The sequence below is a fragment of the Osmerus eperlanus genome, chromosome 8 (assembly GCF_963692335.1).
Source record: "Osmerus eperlanus chromosome 8, fOsmEpe2.1, whole genome shotgun sequence".
In the NCBI taxonomy this organism is placed as follows: domain Eukaryota; kingdom Metazoa; phylum Chordata; class Actinopteri; order Osmeriformes; family Osmeridae; genus Osmerus; species Osmerus eperlanus.
Window position 1 is genome coordinate 10,626,508 of NC_085025.1, and position 27,287 is coordinate 10,653,794.

At 43.5% G+C, this 27,287-nt stretch overlaps 2 protein-coding genes across 4 annotated transcripts in view; one reads left to right on the forward strand and one right to left on the reverse strand.

Moving 5' to 3' along the window:
• The first annotated feature begins 3,556 nt into the window (after positions 1-3,556).
• The window catches only part of fbxo25 (F-box protein 25), a 244,625-nt gene continuing 220,894 nt past the window's right edge, over positions 3,557-27,287 (forward strand). The window contains exons 1-11 of one of the 3 annotated variants that reach the window (XM_062467247.1): positions 3,557-3,663; positions 4,002-4,190; positions 9,477-9,580; positions 9,777-9,826; positions 10,116-10,208; positions 10,517-10,610; positions 11,292-11,476; positions 11,972-12,154; positions 12,589-12,732; positions 14,029-14,055; positions 14,472-14,559. In XM_062467247.1, the coding sequence (XP_062323231.1) occupies positions 4,063-4,190; positions 9,477-9,580; positions 9,777-9,826; positions 10,116-10,208; positions 10,517-10,610; positions 11,292-11,476; positions 11,972-12,154; positions 12,589-12,732; positions 14,029-14,055; positions 14,472-14,559 (1,096 nt within the window). In that variant the 5' untranslated portion in view covers positions 3,557-3,663; positions 4,002-4,062. Of the gene's footprint in view, positions 3,664-4,001; positions 4,191-9,476; positions 9,581-9,776; positions 9,827-10,115; positions 10,209-10,516; positions 10,611-11,291; positions 11,477-11,971; positions 12,155-12,588; positions 12,733-14,028; positions 14,056-14,471; positions 15,338-27,287 lie in introns of those variants that run through there. The other 2 variants (XM_062467246.1, XM_062467248.1) reach the window with 2 other exon arrangements.
• Positions 15,731-25,434, reverse strand: si:ch211-225h24.2 (uncharacterized protein LOC564539 homolog). The gene is made up of 4 exons (XM_062467250.1): positions 25,021-25,434; positions 21,294-21,350; positions 18,295-18,410; positions 15,731-17,415 (listed from the first exon to the last, which is right to left on the reverse strand). The coding sequence occupies exons 1-4, from the start codon at positions 25,105-25,107 to the stop codon at positions 16,983-16,985; spliced, it is 693 nt and encodes a 230-aa protein (XP_062323234.1). The 5' UTR covers positions 25,108-25,434; the 3' UTR covers positions 15,731-16,982.

The window sequence follows — 27,287 nt, forward strand, 5'->3', positions numbered from 1 at the left end:
TAACAGGTATACACAGACACAAGAGTGGATATACATGTATCTCAAACCTGTTTTGAAGGGGCTTTTTAAATTGTTAAGACAAGTCATGTCCTGCCCCCACACTCCATCCCCCAAACGTATGAAGCAACCATGGAGTAAAAACCAACCCATACACTTCCAGCTTTCAGGGAAGAGTGAGGTGTTACAATATACTAACTCGTTAGACAGCACCTAATGGGATGTTCTGATTTAAAAACTCTACTTAGCCTCAGCGCTTGACATAAACATTTTTGCTCACCAGCCACTGTGGCTAGTGGTTTTCCAAAGTTACTAGCCACTCAGTAATTTCATTAGCCACAATTTTGTTGTTGGGAAATTAAGTTTTATTTGATTAAAGTTGATTACAGTTTGCTACAATTGACTTGAATAACTAGTTTTACAATCCTTTCACATGTAAATAACCATTGTCAACACCCAAATAAAGATTATAAAATGTATATGTACAAAAGCAAAACTTTGTCAACTTAAATATTTATAAACAACATCATTATTTGTGTCTAATCAATTCCGATTCCCAAATGTCCTACAAACAAATGTTTATCTTATATTGTATGTTTGTGTGAAAGCGAGAATGAATGTTGAAATGCGTGTGTCTCACGGTCAATGCGTGAGGCTTGAGAACCCTGCAATGAGTTTATTATTGGGTGTGCTCAAGCCTTCGGCGAGAGCACAACCTTTGTTCTCTCACATATATATTTATTTATTGTTTATTTTCGCCCCCCTAAAACTCAGTCAATATTTGGCCTACATACACAACGGCGGTGTCAAAAGGTTCGTCTTGGTAGCGATTGCGTTGCTTCTATTGGAATTTACGTTCCGTTGCGTGGTTTGGGCTTAAGTTAAGCTTTTGTGGCGAAAAGTGAAGCTAACGGTGGCTAATTTGCTAGCCACAGTCACTGACGTTACTAACGTCACTACATCACTAACGTCACGAAAACACGCGTGACTACCTGTAGCAGAACATTCCTTTCGCATCTGTTAACTTGGGGGATAGCTAGGCTAACTATAGCTTTACTGCAAGGCAGCTGCAGGAACGCCACAAGCAAAGAGGCCAGGGTGATAACTATTTACTCATTTTACTTTGTGATATGACACACAATTGTGATGTGTAATTTACAATATTAGCTGATATTATTAAGGAAGTAAGCCCACATTTACTTTCGGAAACGGTAGTCTACTATTTCACTGAAATATTAGCATCATGACATTAGCCTCTGTTGCCCGGGCAACACATACTACAGTGGTCTATGATGTATCTGTTTTCAATCATTAAAATAAACATTCCTCACATATACATTTTCGTTGTAGGATTTATTATGACATTAGATTACAAGTAAACGATTTGTGGGTGAAATTATCATTACCTGTGGTTTCAATCCAGTGTATCACTGCAACTCTGTAGCCTACACGAGACACGTGACAAAAACATCTAACATACTGTACTGTACACAGCTGTTTAGGAAGTCAAACGGCGACAGAACATGTTCGGCACTCCCCTTACTTAAATCAAAAGTCTATCTAACTACTAACCTGAACTTCATTGCCACAGCCTAAACTTTGTCAATCTGTTCATGAAAATAATTAATTTCAGCCTAAACGGAACGTTTAATCGAATTCAACCAACGCAATCGCTACCAAGACGAACGCAGCAGTAGTCTACTAGTACTGTACCGTAGTAGTAGAATTTACCGGGGCAGCTTCTCCACACAGGGCTATATCGCATTTTGCGTTGTTACCTTACAATGATCGCTACCAGTGAGCTTTTTATGAATGAGCGATTTTCCACTAAATAAATGTCAAGCTTATTTACGTTTTGGGGGGCATATTTTCAGTTAGCAGATGGTACTGTTTGAATCGCGATTCCATCTTCTACTGCCGGGTAACGTCGTAGAATAATCTTCAAAGGGGGTTCTTTATTAATGAATGAATGCAATGAGTAGGCTAAATGCATGAAAATATCACGAGAAGGGAAAAACTTAAAAGGACGTCATTAAGTCATAGAGATTGGGTCAATTTGTACACCGGTCTGCCAAATTTATTCGTTTTGATTCAACGATGAGGCTGCCTCTTGCAGGGGAAATGAGAAGACATCCATTTAATTCACTTCACTCGTATTTTCAGTTGTAAATGAGCAGCAAAAAAAATGCTTTTAAATCTATGTAATCTTTATAAATAATAAGTATGCATTTTTATATAAAATACAGAAATATCAGTTGTAAAAATGTCATTCAAAAACGGACCCCTGTGCAACCGACGCACGCAAGCACACCCTACAATTTCCCCAGAAATTGTACCCTCTCTAGTTTTATGTGTTTTGAGAAGACTAGCCTACAACAGGGTTGCAAACTTTTCAAAAAACCTTGGAGTGAGATTTGGTGGGGCTGTCACAGTTACAGTGAACCCGGCTCCACCCGTGCAGGGTTTAGATCTCGGCACAAGGCAACACAGAAGACTAGTAGAGGCCGACGTACAAAAATATTTTTTTATTATTTAGTAAAAACAAGTATCTCCAGCCCCGCTCAGCCTGATTAGCAACCGGTGTGTTCCGTGTTCGCGCGTCGTGAGCTTGAGTGTTGCTTCACTCAGTGTATCTGCGCCTCGTCCATTACTGGTTACAACGTTAGCAGAACTACTTGGTCGTTTCCTTCTTGAGCTGGCAGCCCTGCTACAATAAAAAAAAAAAAATAGAGATATAGAATTCCACCCGCCAAAGTGGCTAGTAAGACTGACTGCTTTACCCGCCGTTTTAACAAAACCACCAGGGGGCGTTATCACATAGTAAATTTAACTTCAACTTGGGGCAGAATGGTGGACAAAACAAATGACTGAGGTCTGGAGGTCAGGATTACCTGTGGTTACCGCCGATTTCCACTTTCCATGGCTTTGCCACGGGTTATCTAAATAGGGTTTTGAAACCAAAATGTTGTCTCTTTAGAGAAAAACAGTAATATTTATAACATGCTAATTATATTACGTCTAATAGGCTATCATTCATTTAAGACAACGCTTTGGGATAGGTACCCCAAAAAATTGGTACGGGCTGTACGTCCCATTTGGCACATCCTGCTGTTTCGCAACATCGCGTTCTCTTTTGTCACAGGGTTTGATGAGCGTGTACAATCACTACAAAGAAGTATCTGTCTTGTCGAAATATTTACAAACACAACTGGAACTCACTGATATTCCGCCGATCAAGATCAGAATGTTTAATAACCTTGAATCACGTCAAACCATTACGACACATTGATATATATGCTATGATAGCAAAACAATACACTTCTAACTTTATTTTTACAGTTTGATGGTCATCCCGTTTGGCTTAACAGCTTGTCTCATCCCTTCCCCCATGTCCAAATCAAAACACTCAAACATGTGCGAAGCTCAATCACGTGTAGGAAAATGTCTAAGCAAAACACAGCCGATCAGAAATAATGATGACCGACAGCACTGATAGCCAATAGAAAAAAGGATATTGGGTAGCAACAGGATAAATAAAACTAAGACGTCCAATCAAATCACACCAGAGGGCGTTACACATTCCACTCCACATACTGTGTTTACTTCCGTCAATATTTCTAGAGGAACAGCTAGTCCTCTTTACAACAAAGGATTCCGTCTCCCAAGGTTTGTGACATTGTTTGTTTTATAGAAATATAGTTTATAGTTATGTGAAGCGATATTTTATGCACGTTATTCTTGATTCTCTCTTGATAATTCTCAGCATGTCTGGTCTTTCTTCACTGAATTTCTCTTCTGTTCTCAATCATCGCAGCAATCACTCAATTAATTCCAAGTAGTCCTTTTGTTTATAACCAAGTCAAAAATGTAGTATTAACTATTTAATTCCCTTAACAACTCGTTGTCAATACGTGCGAGGCTTTTGTACATGGAAGTGCAATAATATTATCCAGCATATTATCTGGCATCATAATGACAGATCGTGGCAATGGCAATTCATACAGGTACACAGACGACCAGGAGGACTGAGCGACAGTGACGTGTCGTTGTTAACCCGGGTGAAGGATGCCTTTCTTGGGTCAGGACTGGAGGTCGCCAGGGTGGAGCTGGATCAAGACCGAGGACGGTTGGAAGAGGATTGAGTTCTTTGGACACAACTTGGGAGAAAACAACAACGACATAGATTTAGAAGAGTAAGTATTTGTCCCATTTACCTTTGCCTCCTACGCAGTGACATGTACTTGCACTGCATCAATACATCATTTTACTACATTGCTGGCCTAGGGTCATATTATGTTGATGCCTTTGCAGGCTCTACTATTTTATTTTTCTGTTTGTACTAACCCCTCCAAGTTCCTGTCTGAATCAGCCAAATAAACTGTTCACATACTGTGGTTTAACATTATCTGTTGGTTTCCATTGATAAAGAAGAGTATGTGTGTAAATATGTCAATTTTTGTGAGTAAAGCAATGCTTTTGCATGTGTTTGCATGTCTGTGAGCAAGTGTTTGTGTATTTGTATGCACTGCCTAGCAAATGTAAAGGATATTTGGACACGTTGTAAAGCCATTCATAAGAAGAATATTGTTCAGCTGAAATGGTGATGTTTTCTGACCCAAGGCAAAGTGTCAATGGTGAACACTGTCTGAGCGTTCTGGTTCTGTATGATGGTGAACACTGTCTGAGCGTTCTGGTTCTGTGGTGGCATGACTACTGAGGCATTACCAAGTAGATTAGCCTTCACAGTCCTCTTTCTCCATTCCATGTTTCTTAAATTCTACTGTTCTTTTTTTATATATCTGGGGACATGAATTACAATAACATGAAACACTGCAAGATTATTATGAACAGTCCCTTTAATGAGTTTATTTATTTATATGTTTAAAGGCTAGCTTAGTCTCCATTTGATCTCTTCACTGCAGGGATTCCTTTTAACTAGATAGACTTTGAAGTTTTAGGCTGGAGGACGAATGCACTGCAGTCACTTTGCAGGGTATTATGCCAATCAAAATCCGGAATAATTAAACTAATACAAGACTTCAGTTTCTGCATTTAGTGACATCTAGCCGTAAGAGGAAATTGTCTGCTTTTTCATTTCCCTTGTGGATTATTTTGGCAATATAAGTAATTGCTTTTCTCTTGTTTATTTTCAATTCATTAAGTCAGTCTCCCAGACTATTGAACCTCCATGTGATAATATTCTTACAAAGCTTCAGTTACAGATTTCAGACCTAGCTAGTCTAATTCTCTTTCATAGTTGCTTAGCTGGAAACCTCCTAGGCAGGTGTTGCACAAGGCTTGAAGAAGGAACCATGAGCCTCTCAACCCTGCCTGATGGGGGCTGCCTCCACTTGATGCTTAAGGCCCCTCACTTTAACTGTCCCTTTAACACAACCACTGTGCTGAACACACCAGCTGTTCCTGCTTTACTGGTGGAACATCTTTCAAGGGTCACTGATGGTGCATACCTTATGCTAGCTTGGCATCGCCAGACCAATTCTCAAATGCAAATGGCTCAGGAACCTCTATTCGTTTTTGATTTCCAAAGGGCTTCATCACTGGTCGCAGACCAAAATACCATACCAATTTTATCCAAACTAACTGGATAGAATTGAATAGCCCCTAGATCAAACAATCAGAGCAACAAAATATTACAAAAGTATTTCCCCAGGTTTAAAATGGCTACTGCCTGTAAGATTACAAAAGTACCCATATGAATGCACTGTTTGATCTGATGAACCATGCTGATAATATCAATATAGCAGTTAAAGTCAGGTCATAGCTACTGAGACCACAGAAACTGTGTTCTTTACCCGAGGAGGAAGTGTTCAAGCCAGCGGGCATGTGAAACAGTATCACCAGGAAGTGCTTCAGGCTGTTTGGAGATAAGAGCGAGACTCTATTAATATACTCTAAAGAGGGCCACAGGGATAAGAACAGGAGAACTGAGGGTAGTGTAAAGCGTTTCCAATCCACAGGATATCATTACCATAGAAGAAGCCGCAAACATTTACAGCACGAAAATTGCATCCCATAATCGCTGCCTGTCATCACTCTGGTGGTATCATGGCAGTGTGAGTCAAAAGCAAACACAAAAGACAAACTCTTGGGTACGTAAGACTGTGCTGAAGGTTAGTCAGAGGAGGAAACCTTTAGGGCTGTTGTTGTTGTGCCTCGGCCTGTCATTCCAAAGGGTTAAAGGTTGCTTGTACTACTGCTGTAGTCTTTTTGTTTGGGTGATTAACTGATGTAAGTGCAACCTTATGGAACACACTCTTCCCCCAGAAGAATTATGACTACCTCCGAAGTTAGATTTTTATGCCCTTCACTACATCCTCCCTGATCTTCTATTCCTCAAAGCAATCTATCCCATTCTCACATCTGCTTTGGCATATGTTTCAACTTAACATTTACCCGCCTATTTTTGTTTAATATTTTTTGTGTTTTGTAACCCTCCCTCTTGTCTTAATCATTATACTCTGAAGCGTGTTCAGTTAAATTTTAAAGCCAAGTCATTGTTTTTCCCCTGAAAGGGTATTCACAATCCACAAAAGAGAGATGTTTTGGAAAATAAGTTATTTTTGCATTCTTTGTCTAGTCTATGTTAAGCTTTTCCCTGTGGGCAAACTGGAGTCTTTGTCAGTGGGAGAGCAATGTTTGTAATCTGCAGGAAACATGCGTGACCTGTATGTGTGGCTGATGGTCCCGAAGGCAGGTCAGAGGGGGTTCCCATCCTGCTCTGCCTTTGTTGGCTGGCTTAATGTGACTCCTCTGTCCGTCCAGACACACTTCAAAAGAACTCTGAACGTATATATAAATACGTATAGATACTGTGTGAATGGGTGTGACCATGATTGGTCATTATCACCACATGGATGTCCACACAGAAAAACAAACAATGAGACTGCATTTCACAACAACCAATTGTTCCCTCATAATGGCTGTCTTCCAAAAGCCCAGTGACATCATGTAGAATTGCTACAATAAGTTACGGCTGGTAGCTGAACATATCTATTCTGATAATATAGCATTATATATATATATACAGTTAGGTCCATAAATATTTGGACATTGACACAATTTTCATCATTTTGGCTCTGTATAAATCCATTGTGGTGGTATACAGAGCCAAAATGATGAAAATTGTGTCAATGTCCAAATATTTATGGACCTAACTGTATATATCAGATGAGTATTATTAGCATTATATCTGCTATCATACTAGCTCGAAACTGAGGTTCTGTGTGCTGCGTTGTGGGATTTATTGAAGACACTGCCACAACTGAAGGTTTGCCTCTTCAGATTTATTTGTCCTGTTGGAAGAGACACAGTGCAAAATGTTTGCCCCTGGTGCAGCCACAGCTCTCAGGCACCTCTTTAACAGAGGGGCAGACAAGACAGAACAACATAAGGGTCGCAGTAACACAAATACCCCACAATGGACCCGATCCAAAATATACAAAACGTTTACAATCAAATGTATTTAAAAAGACTTGTGCTTTTTATTTCATTAAAACTGCATAGCTAATGTAAAGCACAGTCTGAATCTTTGGACCGGACCTGATTTGATTTGATTTGGTGTGCAATTTGGTGCATAATCTAAGGGAACAACATTCCACTGCCACACATGCGTGTCTGTGCACTGATTGGATGAAGCATAAGAATCCTAAGGCGTGGATTACCCTGGCCCTCCCTTTAAGACTCGTCATTTGGATCACATCCTAATCTCAGGATCTCTTTCTCAATAGCACGGACACACTACACCCCACTGTACAACACGGTGTTCATCTTACAAACTGTTGTTTTTTTATAAAGTTAAATAATTGATCATTTCTAGTTCATTCCATTTCGCCATTCATTCTGCCTTCTTATCCTTCTATTGATGTATTGACTGAGCAGTGGTTTTAGGTTGGATATGTGAGGTATGTTCATCCAGGATAACATTTGATTGATTCTCTTGCTGTCTGAGAGATTGTTTTCCCAACTTCCAGCAGGTGAGAGCCACAACATGTTTCATAGCTGGGTCATGTACCTGACTCTCTGACGGATAGAAATCCTTAGGGTCTGTTTTCTGTGGAACGTTACTGAATCACCATCAGTCTCAAATCTGACTGGTGCTCCGGTCATGATTTCACTGTCTGACCTTATTTGGAAGAAGAATCAGGGCCTAGATAAATCAAAGTCTTCGTTGTCTAGATATTGTCCTCCTACTAGCTTCCTCTTCATCCTCCTCTTTTTTTGTCTTTCATAAGATATACTGCATCTACATTTTGGCCATTATTATGAATGATTTGAACGACAGTATACAAAGCAGCTCATGCACTTCTGAAAACACACCAACTGATCAATCATGTTTCTCTCTGAAGCAGAGCTGCGTGTCCAGAATTCTTAAGCAGGCAAGATGTCAGAGTCAGATAGGTTGCCTGTGGGTCAGTCAGCTGATCCTCACCACCACATAGATTACTAATGCCTGGAGAACTAAGGAGCAGAGGGGCACTTTGAGGAGTCAGCCAATCACTGGAGACCCACCAGGCTAAGCCTCTCTTCTGCTCCTGACATGTGACCCCCCCCCCCCCTCTCTCTCTCTTATGGGGAGAGTTGGATGTCTGACTGGTTATTGTCTATTGTTAACTTTCAAGTCCAATGGTCGTCATTGGTGCTAACGTGTTGTTTGTGCTGGCATCAGGGAACTAGTGGTTGAACCAGCATGTGGCAGTCATGCCAACATATAGTTTGCAATACAGTTGTTGGTTTCAATCACATTGAGAGTTCTGCAGAGCAGCACTCTGCTTAATAACTGTGTACCAAGTTCCAAAACTAAAATGGGTGGATTATAACGAAGACTTTGGATGGCACCTAAAATATTTGTTCTGTAAAAAGAACTCTAGAAAGAGTAATAGAAGGCCTTAGTGATAGAGTGACAACCCAGTTGTTGGATGATTTTGAAAGATGTGAAACCTATTAAGCCTCACACGTCCCCTGTGGGTGGGAAACATTCAGAGAGGAAATCTGAATCATGTGAGCACATCAAGGCATCGGGTTTGCAGGTCTAGCCAATAGTTATGTGGTAAGTTCTAATATGTATTTATGGATGGTTAAAGTTAATGGGTAAGTTTTAACCTCCGTCATTCCCAGAAATGCCACGGAGGTCAGCCATGCCAGTCTTAATGTCCTTAATCAGACCAGTCATCCAGTCATGCTCGCCAGTGCCATCTGCAGTGCCCAGTCTCCCTGGGTTACATAAACACACCAATGCCAGCTCGTCCTAGCCTCCAAGCCCTCGACCGTGGTAGATTCCTTAGAGCAGCTTTGAAGAAAAAATGGAGAGCACAGAGTTTGAGACACGCAAGCACGCACACATGCGCACACACAGACAGTTAGTGTTATTTACCAGGTCTGTAATTATCACACAATAGCACACTTCTACTCCTGTGAAACAATAGAAATGACTCATTTTTGCTTGTGTCTTTATGAAACAGGCTCTGTGATGACAACAAAGAGAACCTGTTTGTGGGAGACATGTTTGAGGGAGCAGCCAAAAAGAGGAAAAAGGACTTCTACAACAACAACACCAAATCTCAATGTAAGTATCTCTCTACCACCAGCGCTTTGTAGAAAACATCTATGGTGGTCGGAGTGTGGCCAACCGTGAAAGCAGAGGGGCTAGCCAAGCTAGAGGAGAAGTTTTCCAGCAGTTACTAAGAAACTCTTTTGATAAATCACCAAATAAATCCTGTCAGTGTGACTTTCAATCTCTCCTCTGCTTTCCTCTACTCTAGTTGTTTACAAGGAGAAGTGGATCTACGTGCAGAAGGAGAGCACAAGAGAGGTAAGAAGCGCAGGAAGAGGATGCAAAGGTTGACGTTGTTAACTGATGAATATGATGATGAATGATATACTTTCACAGCAGAATGTTGGTTCGAGACGGGAACTTCATAGTGTATTTATAGTAAGGAAGTGTCGAAATGATACAATATGCAACGTGTTTATTTACAAAGTAGTCCTTTTGCAACCCAATTAGGCATAGCAACACATCATGGGCTTTTTAGTTTTAATGTGTAGAAACATCCCACGGTAGCATGTTGTACTTAGGTAATGTATGTTTTCCAATCTGTCAGAGACACGGATACTGCACATTAGGAGAGGCTTTCAACCGCCTAGACTTCTCCAGTGCCATCCAGGACATCCGTAGATTCAACTATGTGGCCAAAGTAAGAGGCTTACCATCATCATCAATTCTACTAGGCGTTTGTGTAGACTTCCCTGAGCTGTGTTCTCATCTGTCACCCGCTCTTTAACTTCCTCCTCTCTCTCTCTCTCTCTCTCTCTCTCTCTCTCTCTCTCTCTCTCTCTCTCTCTCTCTCTCTCTCTCTCTCTCTCTCTCTCTCTCTCTCTCTCTCTCTCTCTCTCTCTCTCTCTCTCTCTCTCTCTCTCTCTCTCTCTCTCTTTCTCTCTCTTCTCCCCTTCTTTCACCCTCACTTTCTCCTTCTCCCCCTCCGTCCCTCTCTCCCTCCCCCAGCTCCTCCAGTTAATAGCTCGTTCTCAACTGCCATCTCTGAGTGGAGCGGCCCAGAAGAACTACTTCAACGTGCTGGAGAAGATTGTACGGAAAGGTGAGAGAGAGAGAGAGAGAGAGAGAGAGAGAGAGAGAGAGAGATATCAACAACAAGAGGTATAGTGTCTTCTCACGTGGATCTGTTTTCTCTGTGCGCTCAGTGGTCTTTGGGCCAGTGCTGTGTTGTCCTTTTCCCTATTCTGCAGATACTAGTTGTACACCATACTTCTCTGGCCTTGTTCGCTTGGGGAGGTGAAATACAGCCTCACATTACACCGAACAACACTTACCCCTCCCTCCCCTGTGGCTTAAATACAGTCCTCGGGGAACTAAATTACTAATACCAGGTTTCCTTGTCCCATTTAGCCGGGGTGCCAGGGCCCAGTCCCACTCATATATTGGACCGAATGCTGAGACACAGAACCACAGGACCAACATGCTCTGTCATTACTGGGTTAGGGTTACCGGGAAGATCAAAAGGGAATTTCCAGATCTTGGAGGAAGTTCAACCAACAACACTGTTGAAGAGGAGAAATGTGAACGAGTTAGCGGCTGTGTTTTAAGAGCTAGTTAGCTTTGGCTGCATTCATGCCCTGTAAATATACTGTTCCCAAACAGGACGGAAACAAATATTACCAGCTGTGTTCGGCTCCCTGTACGACAAACTGCATCGTATGAATGAGAATGAATGTCAGGGTTTGGACGTTTGGTCTGACGTCAGTCTGTCTTGTTATTGTAGTGTTGGAAGACCAGCAGAACCCGCGCCTTATCAAGGAGCTCCTCCAGGACCTGAGCTCCACGCTGTGCATCCTGACCAGGGGCATGGGCAAGTCGGTCTTGGTGGGCAACATCAACATCTGGGTGTGCAGGCTGGAGACCATCCTCAACTGGCAGCAGCAGCTGAGCAACCTGCAGATCCCCAGGGTAGGATTGGGGGGGGGGGGGGGGGGGGGTGATTTATGTGTTTGTGCTGCTTTGAGCTTGTGTAGGAGAGACCTTTGGCATGGTGACGGGGTTCTGTCATGTGGCCTGCTCCTCCGACAGGTGATCTGTGTGCCAGAGAGCTGCAGCCACCCACAGCCTTGGGGGGATCGGGGGGCATGGTACAAAAATAGAGGGGGAGAGAGATAGGAGAATGGGGAGAAGGAAGAGAGGGGTAAACAGAGATATGGCTCTCTGAGTAGAAACTACACTGATAGATCTCCTTGTGAAACTATAGTAGTGTGCTTGACAAAAAGTTCAATGGTTCAATGTCCACAGTTCATGTTCTTCTTTTGTGGTCATCAAGTAGGCTTGATGCCCAGTGTATGTGATTACATGACCTTGTTCAACTATTTGACAGGGTAATGACTTCATGTAAAGTAACATGGTTAAGAAACTAGCAATGTCTTATTCAATTCTTCTTTTGTCTCTCCTCAGCAACTGTCCAATAGGATGACGCTCAGTGACCTACCCCTGCACATGCAGAGTAACATCCTGTACAAGTTCTCTGACGCCTGTGACATCATCAACCTGGGACAGGCCACGCCCACGCTGCACATGCTCAGTGAGGACTGGCACCTTTGGAAAAAACTCTGCCAGTTTCACTTTACAGAGAAACAGGTGAAGGGCTAAGAGCATTTGTTCTTGGAAAAATGCTCTCCATATCGGTTCCAAACACAAATAAAATCCTCACTGATGCATGATGTATGTATTGTTAGTATAACCGCACCACTACCGCAACAAGTGAACCTGGAGTAGATGCAGAACATGTGAGGCAGTGCAGTGACCACTAGAGGGCAGCATTGGCCCATCGAGTTACAAAGAAGAGTCCTAGTAGAACACTGCGATCACTTAACCATCCAGTTTAAAAAGTAAAGATAGAAGTTGGGGAGGCAGTACTGGAGTTTATAGAAGGATATAGATAGAATTCTACTGCATACGTTTTTGCTGTCCTTCCAATTGTAGGATACATATTTAAAATCTATTCTGTCTGTCTGTCTGTCTGTCTGTGTGTGTGTGTGTGTGCGTGTGCGTGTGCGTGTGTGTGCGTGTAGGTCTGTGGGCATGTGATCCTGTCAGAGCGAGGCCATCTGGACTGGAAGCTGATGTACTTCACCCTGCAGAAGTATCACCCCAAGAGAGAGCAGTACGGAGACACGCTGCACTTCTGCCGACACTGTAGCATCCTGTTCTGGAAGGTAGGAAGATGTGTGGGGTTTCCTCTCCACATAGCAGGGGCCTGATACCTCGCAAGTGACGCATTCTGAAATGAAGAAATTAAATTTCTCCAGTAAGGTTTTGACTGATAGATTTATCGAAGGCCAGGTTTTAGGCCATCCAAAAAAAGGGGCGTATTTCTTTCGAGAGGCCTCGGGAGTCTGTTTGACCTTTTGGATTTGAGTCATCATTGTATTGGAACAGGCTGTGATTTAATGAGTGTATAGCCAAAACATGATTGTTTGTTAATCAGTTGTTACAGATACTCCAAGCTGATACGGTCTAAGAGACTGTGTTGAGACAAACACGCTCTCACACTGATAGCAGCTCCTTAGAGGGCAGGAATAGGGTGGGAAAGGGCCAGACTTCCTTTACCTAGGTTGATGTGATATTCATTCATTTAGTCATTTAGCAGACGCTCTTATCCAGAGCGACTTACATTAAGTACAGGGACATTCTCCCCGAGGCAAGTAGGGTGAAGTGCCTTGCCCAAGGACACAACGTCATTTGGCACAGCCGGGGAATCGAACTGGCAACCTTCAGATTACTAGCCCGCTTCCCTAACCGCTCAGCCACCTGACTTCCTCACCCCTTGTTCTTCATTCGATACTAAAACTTCCCTTCAACCTTCCAACCCCCCTACCACTTACAGTAAGGCGTCTTTATTTAGCTACACACTCAAGGCCCGTGATTCTTTGCTCCGTTTTCGAAAACAATGCCCAAATTATTCTCGATGGGGGTAAGCAAGTTTATGAATGACGCCGGTTAGGGTTTACTGGGCCCTACTTATGCTAATTTGAGATGCCCAAGCAAATGCCCAAGGAGGAAACCATAATCTCTGACCCTAGCCTTTGTATTCACACAGGGGTCAAAGGTCACCTAAATTAGCTTGGTTGCTTGTGTTCAACAATGTAAGTTTTTTTTTTCTTCTGTATATTCTTTCAACCTGATTACATACTGTTTGTTGGGTGATATGTAAATGGCTTGGGTACAAGAGGAATCATTTTAGACAGTATTTTGAAAGATAGATTGGCCAAGTATCAGGAAAGAAGGCATTTCGGTAGACCGAGCTCTACTTATCTAACAGGGGTATCTCTTCTATGTGTCCACCTCCCTGTCTCGCTCCCTTCCTTCCTCACCATCATACTATAGAGGGACCCCACTTAGCCATCATGCCAGGGCTTTGCATTAGGCTAGTTACTAACCCTTGACCTCTTTGCAACCCTCCCCATCCTTTCTTCCCTCCTCCCTCGCTCTTTTCTTCTTGATTCCCAAAGGATCGCCACCTGGCGTTGGTCTTCAAGGTATTCTTCCCATCATGCCTCCGTGGCTATCCAACTACCTGTTTGTGTGTTTTGTTTTTGGGACTGTCACAATCGTCTCCTCAGTTTGGCCGTTTGGTCGTGTCTCTTTTCTTTTCTTCTTCTGCGTGTTGGTCACCCAGGGATACGCTGTGAGTCAAACAGCTGTGAACTAGGCCGGGCACTAGGCTGGGTAGAGCCACCCTTTGTGGAACTCGCAAACTCGATCACAGTCAGTCACTTCAAGACAGAATTAGTTGTCCGTTGTTAAGGTCTCATCCACCATCACGTTCATTTTCCTCAGTCTCTATGTACAATGCTGCACACAGAGATGTGTTGTCTAACATGACCTGACATGAACCATTACATATTTGGTCATAATGCCTCGGTTATAATGAGCCTCCCCCTGTTTCCTGCAGGACTCTGGCCACCCCTGCACAGCCAACGACCCGGACAACTGCCTCATGCCCGTCTCCCCCCAGCATTTCATAGACCTCTTCAAGTTCTGAACTTCTTTTTTAACTTGTCCAGAAGAAAAAGGCCAGTTTCCTCATGTCTTTCTCCAGTGCTCCACTCCTCTCGTGCTCTCCTCCACTCTTGTGCTCCATGTGCAGTGTGTACCAGCTTTTCATTTCCTTTACCCCCCCCCCCCCCCCCTCAAAATGTAAGGGCTCCAAGAGGAGAAGTTCCATTGACCCTTTTTTGGCGCACATTTTGGACAAAGCGGAATACGAAGAGAATTATAGGAAAAACATTTGTGGGATTCTTTTGACAGGGTAAGAGGTGTCTGAGGCTTTGATGGACCTTTTAAAGAGAACTGCTTCAGGCCAACAAACACCTGGGAAGATGTGTGTGGTTGTTTCCTTTGGTGATTAGTTGTTTTGTTGAGGCTGGCTTGATGTCAGCTGTACCGCTTTGTGGTTGTTTCTGTTGTTAGTTTCTCCTCAGTAACTGAAAGCATGTCAAGTGTAAGTCTGTTTACGTATGTGTCCTCTGTGTACTTTTGCCATGCAGTCCATACGTTCAAGGCGTTGACACTAAAAAGAGAAAGTGCATTTTCTGAACAACTATGACTTTTTACAACAACTTTTGTCAGTTAAAATGTACAAAACATTACAGTTATTTATGAAGAAAAAAATGCATTTTGTATCCTTCCTTTGAACATTTTTAATAATCCTTTACCATTCCAATAACCGATCTGTAACTGTTTAAGAAGGCTTGTTGGTACTGTCATGACTTTTCTGGGATGGTATCTGATTGTCATTATTAAATATTTCTAAAAAGCCATTCCATCCTGTGGTTTCTATGTGTATAGGAGTCATCTGACTGTTGAAAGATCTGGCAGATAACATCACAAATTCATATATTTCTATCTATAGTGTCTTGGCGACAAGGTTATTCATCTGGGCTTTGTACATTTTTGTGTTTCTTTAATGTTTGCATTTCATGTCTGTTAAAGGCTTATAAACATTCTCAACAATGTCTGCGGCAGTGGCCTCCATCAGAAGTTCATATAGTGTCAAGATGTTACATAAGAAAGCTCCATATATATATATCAGCACAGGTTCTGCGAAAACAGACACAATAAGTGTAAACTAGCCCAAGAGATAAAGCCTACTAAATATGAGCAAGCAGATTTGGGAGGGGACACAGTGTTGAAATAAGCAGAGCCAGTCTGTCCACAGTAGCTTTTTTATTCTTGGAGAGAAATATGACCCTGCCTTTTTGTAAATACAGGATACAGCCAACCTTGGCAGGCTAGCCGTATCCGTGCACAAACTTGGCTGTAGAAGAAGGGACTCAGTAGCTTTGCCAAAAGGACAGGAAAGTGAACAGGCTGAAGCCACGAATTCTTATTAAGGTTTGGTCAAATTGTCCAAGTCCAACCATCTACATGTTTGGTTGGCCTTAAATGAACTCTAGCAATCAGAAAACAATTATGAAACAATTAATCAGATTAATGTGCTTACGCACATTTTTCAAATCATTATACACTCATACACACACACATTACAGTATAGACCAACAGCAGATTTCATAGAGCAGAAAGGCTTCATCACGGGTATGGGAGAAATCATTGGAAACCATGGGAACCATAAACCAAGAAGTGTCCTCTGTAGTCAACATTTATAACTTAAGAAGTTACATGGATGGGAAACACGCACTCACTCACTCACACACACACACACACACTGCTTTTATGGTTGAGCCAGCGCAAGGCTTGTATTAAAATACAGCATGCTCATGCTCACAGCCCTGTAAGCCCATTAGCTATGCTTATTAAAAGCTGAGGCCCCAAACACATTCCTTGTCCAAACACTTGAGGAAGAGGAACAGTAGAGAGAACAACTTTTAAATATGCTTTACAGTGACAAAGCAAACAATGCATCTTCAGAATTTACGTACATAAACTAAGGATATACAAAATATCTCTAGAAATGATTCTCTTGACTTAGAATATCCTATAAAAGTCTTAAGGCCAGTGAGTAGCACAGTTTAGGTTGGAGGGTAGTATAAGGCTCAGTATTGTGTTCCTTGATTTTCTCTCTCTCGGTTTCCAAAGCAGCAACTCTCTCAACACTGACAACACAGTCTACCCATACAGACAAATTACCAGGTATTTCTTGGCTCAACTTTTCTGCCAAATAAAAACATCAATCCTTCTGAGCAACAATTTTTTGGGTTGTGGTTGCAGTCCAGTACACCCATGCCAATTTTAGGACCATTTTAGGGAAAGCTGGCTGTTGATTGGGTAGCCAAGCGAGTAAAAGGAGAAGGTGAATGTGCTCTGCAGCCCTCTCAGTGTCAGTAGAACAACCAGGACAGTTGTTTGGAAGCACAGAGACACAGACAACTTGTTTCTCTTCTTCCTTTTGACAGGAGCTGAATTGACGTAGGCACGGGGATCTCAGGTAACAGTGGCGTTCCTCTTATTTAAACCCCTCCCACGAGCTCTCTGACACACTCCCTCGGCTCCGCCTCCTGATCCCCGCTAGCTTGCCTTTGGCGAGAGCTGTCCACTTGACAGCTGTGGAATCTTTGGAGTCTGACAGGTTAGCATAGCGAGAAGAGTCCTCCTCTAGACCCAGGCCTGTCCAGGAGGGCAGCCCAAGCGGACAACTCAGGGCCTGGGGTAGGGAGACAGGCGAGTCCCTGGTCCCGCTCTGGGCCTCCGTAGTGTCATCGGTCAGCGTCTCCGCCATGTCACCCAGTTGAGGAGGCTCCCAGCCCTCGATCTTGTCCAGCTTCTTGGTGGGCGTGATCTGCCTCATCGTCATGGTAACGCTGTCCCAGAAGCAGTGGCTCTTCTCTGTGATTGGCTTATTCTTCTCCTTTTCCTCCTCTTTGACTTTCTTGTGGGACCTTGATCGGTTGGACACAAACAAAGAAGGAAGGAACAAAGAAGTTGAATTTATGAGCACCTTTGCCATTCTTCTCCACGGCCACCATTAGTTTGCACATATAGAACAAGTCAGACACTGACCACTTTACCACAGGATGTCACTGTTCAGGATATTAGCACCGGAGGGTGAGATGTAAAGGTATAAGCTTTAGGGTGTGGGGTGTCTGGGGGTAATTAAGTGTTTGGGAGTGGTGTGTTCCCTATGGAGAGGGCCATTGTACAGGCATCCCCAATGGCATTGTATGTTTCTGATGATTTACCCTCCACTTCTTCCATACATTCCACTTCCCTGAGTGTCCAGGATGCTGACGTGCGCTACTGAACGCAGTGCTATGTATTAGCAGCCGTAAGTCCCTGAACGCAGCCCCGCTCAACATGGATAGGAGCCGTGCAAATGCTGGGCCCGCGGGTGAAAACAGACATGTTGCCCAATCCTATGTCCTATCCTATATGACAGTTATGCATCATGGAGCCAACTGAGCCCCATTGAGCTTGACAGGATCTGGGACCAAATCCGTCCAGTGTAAGTACCCCTGCTTGTCAGTCTCGAAATCTGCATGTCACCTGTAATCTGCAGTCTTGTCTCTCAGTCTGGATGTCTGGATGGCTGTCTGGCTGGCTGAAAGAGTCTGTGTCCCAGATTAGAAAGAGTGAGAGAGGCACCCTGCTAAAAGCGCTTAGAGTCTTCACCTTCTCAAAGGGGGAAGAGGATAGGATACACTTCCTAATCTGAAGGCTGACAAACCAACAGACAGACAGACAGACAGACAGACAGACAGACACAGACAGACAGACAGACAGACAGACATAAAGACGTGTGTGATAAGATTTCAGCTTACCCTCGCCTGTCTGCCAGTTTGACTCCCGTAATCAGGAAGTGTTCATCATCTTTCGAGGAAAACATCTTCTTATCCTTCCTCTCTTTCTTGGACTTGACCTTCTTAACTTTGACCTCCTGGTGTTCCCAAACAGAGAGAAAAAATTAAAGATTATGGAAAATCTCTTGAGCTGTGTCATCAGATCACAACCTGCTTCTGTCGCCAGGTCAGTGACCGAAGTTGCTGTGACCGCAACTGTCTTAACCATCTGGTATTTTAATATGAAGAAATCAATCTTTGTTATATGTCCCCTGTGTCACAGTATTTACAAATTAATTGCTTACGTATGACATCACATATTTGTCTGTGAACAACTACAACAGACCATGGCAGCCAGACACCAGTCAGGAAATGTTGTTAAAGAGAGAGACAGACACAGACTCAAAGAGAGAGGGAGAGAGAGAGGGGGAGAGGTGCAGTGCTGTTCCCCCACTGGGCAGTGCATTCCAGTACTGTAGAATACAATCTACCGTCCTCCAGACCTTCAGACTCTACTGACACACAGGAATGCAGTCCTCCCAGACCTCAGCACTGATACTCAGCTCTTCAGCTGATAGCTGACATGCTGTCTTTATGTTTTGCGGATTTGTATCCAATGTCAACCACCAAGGTCATGGGTCACTCCTATTAGCCTCTCTCTCTCTCTCTCTCTCTCTCTCTCTCTCTCTCTCTCTCTCTCTCTCTCTCTCTCTCTCTCTCTCTCTCTCTCTCTCTCTCTCTCTCTCTCTCTCTCTCTCTCTCTCTCTCTCTCTCTCTCTCTCTCTCTCTCTCTCTCTCTCTCTCTCTCTCTCTCATAAACATCTCTCTCACATGTACACACACATTCTCTCTGAGTTCTCTGTTGGCCCAGTTCAGTTCTTGTTGTTCTGAAGCACGGGATGTTACAACACAAACAAACATCTAGTTTACACTGAGGGAGCCAATCAAAACAGCACATTGGAACACAAAGGACCTTGGGAGCTTCACAGACTCGCAACATGTTTTCAGTTTGAAGGGTTTGGATTGTCCTGTACTTTGCTGTGAAGTGGATACAGGCCCAACTTCAACAAATACTCACACATACACACACACACACGTGTTCATTCTCTAGAGCCTGTGCTCTATGCATACACACACACTCAGTGAAGCTTTCTTTACACAGGGTTTGAGGAATGAGTCATTAACATACTTCACAGTCTACGGTTCCAATGAAGTTGAGGGATGGGGTTCATAAAGAACAGAAGGATGATGAGTCCTCCCTATCTCTTCTCCAGTTATCCTTTCATCCTCACACCAGCTCTACAGGGGACCGCAGGGACATGTATTCTGAACCCCGACACTGCTCAAAGTATTTCCCCGCTTTGTGTGTACAGTACAGTACAGTACTATACTATACAGTAAGCTACTCAGCATTCTGCTCCAGAATTAGGCCTCAGTGTATAATCTCTCAGGCCAGCCAGCGGAGCACTCTCCTCACTAAGCTCTCTGTGTGTGAGTAGGCAAGCCTTGCCACTCATGCCAGCCGGAACAATGGAGGTCTTATAAGGGAGAATTCTTCCATCCATACCTCCGCGTTGCTGACGTCTAACGCAGGATTAAAAGAACATTGTATGATTCTGTTGCCCGTGGTCTCCTTGGGCATAAGGACTGTTGGCGTTCAACAACGGGCTCACTCTGGCGGGAACAGTCAAATGTGAGCAGAGATACTGTAGGTTTCTTCTGTCTTGCACACTGGACGGAAGTCATTGTCTGTAGCTATGAATCATATACCTCTCTTTCCAGAGAGGTATATGCGTTGTTGCTGTACTCTTTCAGCTACCTATTTAATGAAGGCATGTACAGTATATACTGTGTGTATATACACTGTAACTATAGAATATTGGTATACTGTATATACGTAACAAACTATTCCTAATTATAAAGGCCGAACATTGGCCTGTTTAATTGTATGGGTAGATTGTTTTCGATCTAAGGTAACAATGTACCTTTACAGATGAAAAGATGATACAGGCCATTAAGAGTGTCCCAAAAACAAAAACTACATTACTCAGCATGCCCGATCATACCCAGTGGACTCAATGTACGCTGCTACGTCTGGGGCTACACGGTGAGGGCGGTTGCCACTATTTTCCACAATGTTTTGTGTCACAGCGATTGTTCCCCTCCAAACACTGACTCCTCGAAAGAATGTCTGCACCCCCAACCCCACCATGCCTCCCCCATCCTGACTCACAAACAGGTTATGACATTGCACATCCTGTGGACAAATGTACTTCACCACGGTGCGCACACTCACACAAACATGATGTGTTTAGGAAACACACCACAGATCAACAGGTATGGATGCATACAAACACACACACACACACAACACACTGCTATTGACAAGTACAACAAAGGACATGCCTGTTAACCGTGTGATAGCAAACAGGTTATAAAACACTGAATGGTCCTATGGGAGTAATTAGAAAACACACACACACACACACGGTGATGTCACAACAAACAGACAGCCCGAGGAGAAAAACAGAGCACCAGTGGGTGTAGATAAGAGGTACATGGTGAAGTGGCCCAGCAGAGTTGTATACCGATTAACACTCAGAGTCAACATGTCTGTCTGTGGCCCTGGTTAGCCTCAAAAGGAGGGGGCTGTGTGTGTGTGTAGGTTGATAAAAGAGTGGCAGTAGATCAGAAGGTGTGTGTGCCTGTGTGTTTGTGTGTGAGATAGCATCTGGCAAAGTCAGTGGAGGTGGGGTCCAGTTCTCGGTGAGATCTGACCGACATCAGAATCAGAATGGGTTTTATTCGCCATGAAAGTTTGCACAGACAAGGGAAGAGTGCAGAGATGCAGCTGAAAACCAAGGAGGGGTCTGAGGCAATCAGGAGTAAGGAGTCATGGAGGGGGTGTCAGGAATGGGAAGGGTGTCATGTCTGAAAACAGTTGGTGCTGTTTTAACACACTAGGTGTTAGTGGTGTTTACCTTTGATACAGGGCTCACTGTCACCTCCTCCTCTTCCTCCCCCTCTGGGTCCTTATCCTGAAAAAGTACAGAGAGCAGGGTGAGTAACAAAGATGCATGCATGAATGCACGCACACACCCACACATAAATAAACTCCCTAATACTGTGCAGGGTTACACACAATCACACAGTAGGAGATTGTATCTGTACGTGTGGCATTCAGGGAGTTCTGACCTGGACGCAAACAAGCAAACACATGTGCACCCCCCCCCCCCCCACACACACACACACACACACACACATAGCAGGAGTGTTTGCAGTCCTTCCTGTAAAGCTAAAGTATTTCTGGAACAGTAACATAAACACGTAGCATTAGCTAAGGAGGAGTGGAGGAAGAGATAGACGAATGGAAGGAAACCAGCAGGGGAGGGAGGGACAAAGGGCCTCCCCCTTCACACTAAGAACAGAGGGAGCACCTCAGGGAAGAGTCCAACAAAGGAGAGAACATGGGAGGGGAAAGAGGTCATCTCCTCAGCTGGGACAGAGAACTAGCTCATCACCACTCAGGATTTTCCACCTATAGAAAGACCAGCTATTTCTGATGTAATGTATTCATTCAGCAGACACTTTTATCCAGAGTGAGTGACATGTGGGGATTTGAACCTGCGACCTCTTGATCTGTAGACAAATGTTCGACCTCACAGATCAATCACACTGTTGAACGGATTCCAGTCAACTGCAAAACGTTTCATTCTGTACATTTGACCGTTATTTAAATAGATACATCCAGTGATTTTGACCCAGTGGTGGGTTGAGAGAGGGTTGGGGTGTGGTGGGGTAAGAGAGGGAGGGAGAGAGGGTTGGTGAGGAGGGTGTTGGACATGTCCAGGCAAAGCCGCCTGGGTCACAGCCTCTGAGCAGATCACAGGCACACAGTCACAACTGGCACCATCTAATGACTACTGTTTAGGAGTATAGAAATGAACTTACGACAGGGAAAACAAAGTGTAGAAGTGTGTGTGTGTGTGTGTGTGTGTACGTGTGAGCGTGCATTCGTGTATTTGTGACCAAAGAGAGCACATGTTCCAACAATCATGAGTTAAACCAGTTCCACTTTGCACTCCTCAAGGCTTGTCTCTCTTTCACTCTCTCTCTCTCTCTCTCTCTCTCTCTCCCTGTCCCTCTAATATTCTCTCTGTTGTTTGAGGTTTTCAATTTTGGCTGGAGATTGTCTGATAAAATCCAGATCACCTGGCAGACAGACACAGTCCATTTCGACACCAGCAGTTCAAACAATCAACAAGAATTGTAAAAAGCTATCACCTATGAAAAATTGGTTCAAGCAAATCCCATTAATTAGAAAAATGCAGGATACACTTCTTTTTTCCTGTGTGTCATGGCACGATTATAATATTTCTATAATTGGGACCTACAGGGCAATGGCAATGTTTGATCTGCAGTGAAATCTTTAGCTTTCGCCTCCAGCTTATCTTTCATTCATCCTCCCCTCCTTTTTAATCTATCTTTCACAACGACATGAGCGGCAAGGGAGGTTCTTTGAGGTCTTTATTTGGATCAAAACCCTGTTAATCTGGCTGCATATGGAGAAGCGTTAGGGTTTTAAAGTAGTGTTTCAAGTTCCCCTCGGTTCCTAAAATACACAAATACAGACCTGTCCCCGTGTCTCACTCTCTGTTGAACTTCCCTGAAAAGCAAAAACAGTCAACAGACCGGGCGAGAGGGTAAGAGGAGGAGGCGAAGGAGGAGGAGACTGGAGGTGTAAAGGCAAGCTGCAGCATGGGCCTTCTAACCCTAGAGCACTATGGAGAAAGGAAAGATATTACCTTCCAATCTTTTCTTCTCCCACTCCCTACCCCCCACACGCTCTCTCTTTCTCTTTAATTATTTTCCCCTCTGATTCACTCCGTCTCCATTTTTTTTAATGAGACTTTTAAGAATTAATATGAGGATGAGAATGTTCATCTTGTCTCTTGGCTTCCCATAGCAAATGGTTTACCCTATGGCATATCCTCTGAGCACATGCATGTCTTATACACTACATGTATCTCACAACACTCTCTCTCTCTCTCTCTCTCTCTCTCTCTCTCTCTCTGTCTGTCTGTCTGTCTGTCTGTCTGTCTGTCTGTCTGTCTCTCTCTCTCTCTCTCTCTCTCTCCCTCTGGGTGAAGCAGACCTGCTACTGGGCCCTCATCCAAAAATAACATGCCCAGAGACCTGAAATACCTATTTTTTGAAAATGTGATTTTTTTCTGCTTACAACTATCCAGACCTTTTAGCTGGTAAGGGTCTTGATCTATGTAGAGGATACACTGATTTAAGGGTATTCACTCATTTTGCTGCGTTTCACTGGACTTTATGATCAAACCTCTGACCCTGACCGCACTCCATTGCCTTGGCGACATGGGGGGACCTCCCTGATAACTTTCCCAGGATCCAGGAGAGCTTCAGTACAGTAGACCTGTTCCGGGATCAACTCTTAGCACCCTGTGACTGACCGATTACCATGTCCTAAAAACACACAGCTGGCTCGAGGCCAGTTCTTATGGGTAACAGTCAGTGACACTTGTTCCCAGGCCTGAGACCAGGACCACCCATTACAGCCAGACTGGTGCCAGTGGGAACCTGACAGCGTGGAACAGGGGGTGGGGCATGTATGAAAGAGCCTAAGTCAAAGCTATATTAAAAGAACATACATGCCCCAAAGCTCAAACACATTGCCCTATCATGTTGAGGTTGACAAAAGTACAGGTTTCCTTCTCGGGGCATTGAAACTGACTTCACATTCTCAAGATGTTAATGTTGCTATATTCTTAAGCAATTGAGATATTATTGTTGCACTGTAGTATTATTGTAGTATTGTAGTACAATGTCGAATCATTTTTGTTCACCGTGCCTGTTACCTAAGATGTGGTTACTTTGCGAAGCTGATAGTAGAAACAGACTGTTGCTTGACTCTGAAATACTTCTACTGTCCTTTGTATGTGCACTAACTGTACCTTGCTTTGGATAAAAGAATCTGCTAAATGAATAAATCTCAAATGCAAATGTAAACTCTCAGAAGTGCACTAGTGTGTGTTTGCTTATCTGTGCCTCTCCCTGTCTCTGACTCCCTGAGTCAGCAGTGTGCCTGGGTTGACATGGGGGCACAGGAGAGAGGACACCCACTGCTCCCACCTGGGAGAGGAGCCGTGGTGGGGGGGGGGGGGGGGTGAAATTGCCTTCTACCGAGTGAGAATCTACTTATCTCATTCCCCATTGTTTTCCATGACATGCTTTGCCACCAGAGATACAAAGTCGGACCATGCAAGCTCTTTCCATGATGACTGACTATTTTGAGAAAATACTTTACAAAACCTTCAACACAACTGTTGTTTTATTGAAAAAAGTTATTGATTTAAGTATTGACCACGAGTTTGTGCACAACCAGAAGGCCAAATGCATTGGTGGTATCTGATTTTGACACTTCTCCTTGTGCCCGATCAATCATCCAGGAGACAACATCAGTGCGCGCATATGACCGTTGTATTGGCTCATCACGAGACAGACAAGATGTCATTGATGTACATTCAGTTATAAAATAATAGCATAAAACTTCTACTATTAGCAAAAATAAAAGACTAAGTATTTTTAGTAATATGTATTATCAATGGTAAGGAAGCAAAGACACATTGTGTCCTTTCAGCTTTCTAATCATGTATTTGGTTCCTGCCAGTCGGACTTGCTTACCTTATAAGTATGTTGGTGATGCCAAGACATGTCGTCCTCCTCCGACGCAGAATCCACCAACACTTTGCTTTTACTTTTCTTGAACATCTCTAAGTGTCTGTTCGTCAGACGCTGAAGAAAATAGTGATCGTCTTCACAGTGTAATAAAACGGCGGAGCTTGACTGAAAAGTTACTTGAATCTGAGTTTCCTATCAAGCGAAAATGTTTTGCCGCTCTCTCAAGAGACCAGCGACCCAGGGCTACGGATTTGAGTTTATTGCAGTAAATTAAGAAACCTTTAAATAAAAATGACATTAATCTTCCCTACTCTCGGCTCAATATTGCACTCGCCCACTCACAGACGATTTTGTGTATTTAATGTACGCACTGAGTCTCGACCACCTGGATCTTTAACCGTCGCTCCGCCCATACCCCCCTCTTATTTTCCTGAAAGACTCCCGTTTTATGGTTGCCATGAGTATTTCAGATGGTTTTTGTTTTTTCACCTTTGAAGTCAAAGACGGACGCAGACTTGACTTGGAGGGAGATGTTGAACTTCATACAGTCAAATTATGTTAAACTGCAATTCAAACACATTGTGTTTGGGGATTTGGCTGTCTGAACTAAGAGCCTTTAAATCATTGTTTCCCTATTGAGGATGTAGCCTGAATGTGAAGAGGTAGGAGGTAGGAGCAAACGTTGTTTTCAGACTCCGTGGATCACATCATGCTCTTTCCAACTTTGCATAACACCTCATGCAAATGCCTATCACTCCCCACAAGATAATCTTCACCAGCTCCCTGAAGTGATAATTGTGCACCTGGGGTACGCAGTCCTCTAGCTGCTCTGGTGTCGGCAGTGCAGGTAGTCACAGTCACGGTCACTAAGGAGGGTTTTGTACTGTCTCTAAAAGGGTGCAGAATGCGCTCCATAAAATCTAAAGAGGATGGCATTTGTGGTCGAGAGTTGAGAGTAAGTTTGCATGGAACCAAACCTGATGAAGTTAGATTTGTGGTGAAACGGGGTGGTCGGAAAGGTGCCTGGATCCCTTTGGATTCCCATCTGTCCTCGTTAGCTCATGACTTTCCTTCACCCCTCCTCCTTTTTTCTCTCTTCTCCTTTTTCAACCCCCCCTCCCGCTCCCTCTTAAACTAAACCCCTAGGCCATGCAAACAAATTGCCCATTATGTAGCCTTCCTTACTACCTAAAATAGCCTCTCTAACGCCATTCACCTGATTCTCAGGAACTCTTATATCTACGGTACCCAACTCACTGCTAAGTCAATTAAAGTAGTGGATTGTCACATATAACAATTAGAGGTACGTACGTCATGTTTTGTTTATGGTGAAATGTGGAGCAGACTAATTTGAACCTAGGTCATTATGACATTATGGCATTACATGACAATTGCCAACTGCTATATAGTCAGATGTTACATGTAACTTCATCAACTCCAATGTTGGGTGGTCCTTAAATGTGATCCATCCTCACAGTCAGGATCAGATGTTTTTATTTATTTATCACGTGCAATGAATGTATAACACAAGGTCAGTTTTGACAATGAAAGTATTTTGAAAGGGCAACCAACAGCTACGCAGTGGAACATCATTTATTTAAACTACTCATAGCAAAAATGGCTTTAAAAACAAAAAGACAAAAGCAAAGATTTCAGTAAATAGCAAAAGTATATCAGTACTAAATCACAAATATGTATACAGTAGTATTATAAATATAAATATTGAATGTAGCGTGCCAATGGATGTGTGCATGAAGGTATGGAGATGTACATTGTAGATGTGACCTGTAATTTTCCGTATTGTTGAGCTCTGACCGATGGGTTGTCATAAGGGCAATTGCCTGTATGGATGTTCAGTACAGGAGTGTTGGCTTACGTGACCCAGGTTTCCCACTATGTTCCTAATCCTTCTAATCGTCTTTTTTCATCAGGGAGAGGAAGAGGTCTCCTTTTAACACTCACCTGTCATGGGCGTCACACCGCGAATCAACACTCTCTCTTGAAACTGGGTGTCCCCGAGTTTGCGTGTGGGGTGTTTATGTTTGTGTGTGTGTGTATGGGGGAGGGAGGGGGGGTTGAGACCCCAGGTGTATCCACAGATGCGTGTCAGTGTCTGTGTGGACATCTACACAGGCTCATCACATCCGATGATAGCATGTACACACAGAGCTGTGCTCCATAGTACATCACCTGTGGTGGCCAGTAACTATCTTCAGTGGATCTGACAGGGTTAACCAAGACACAGCTGGGATTATCCTGAGTAAACAGAT

Bases quoted from the DNA above. Each gene is read 5' to 3' on its own strand.
- si:ch211-225h24.2 (XM_062467250.1), bottom strand. From the start codon at position 25,107: ATGTTCAAGAAAAGTAAAAGCAAAGTGTTGGTGGATTCTGCGTCGGAG. The intron at 21,351-25,020 runs GTAAGCAAGTCC...GTACTTTTTCAG, and splicing joins ATCACCAACATACTTATAAG to GATAAGGACCCAGAGGGGGA. The intron at 17,416-18,294 runs GTAAGCTGAAAT...CAACCGATCAAG, and splicing joins AAACTGGCAGACAGGCGAGG to GTCCCACAAGAAAGTCAAAG.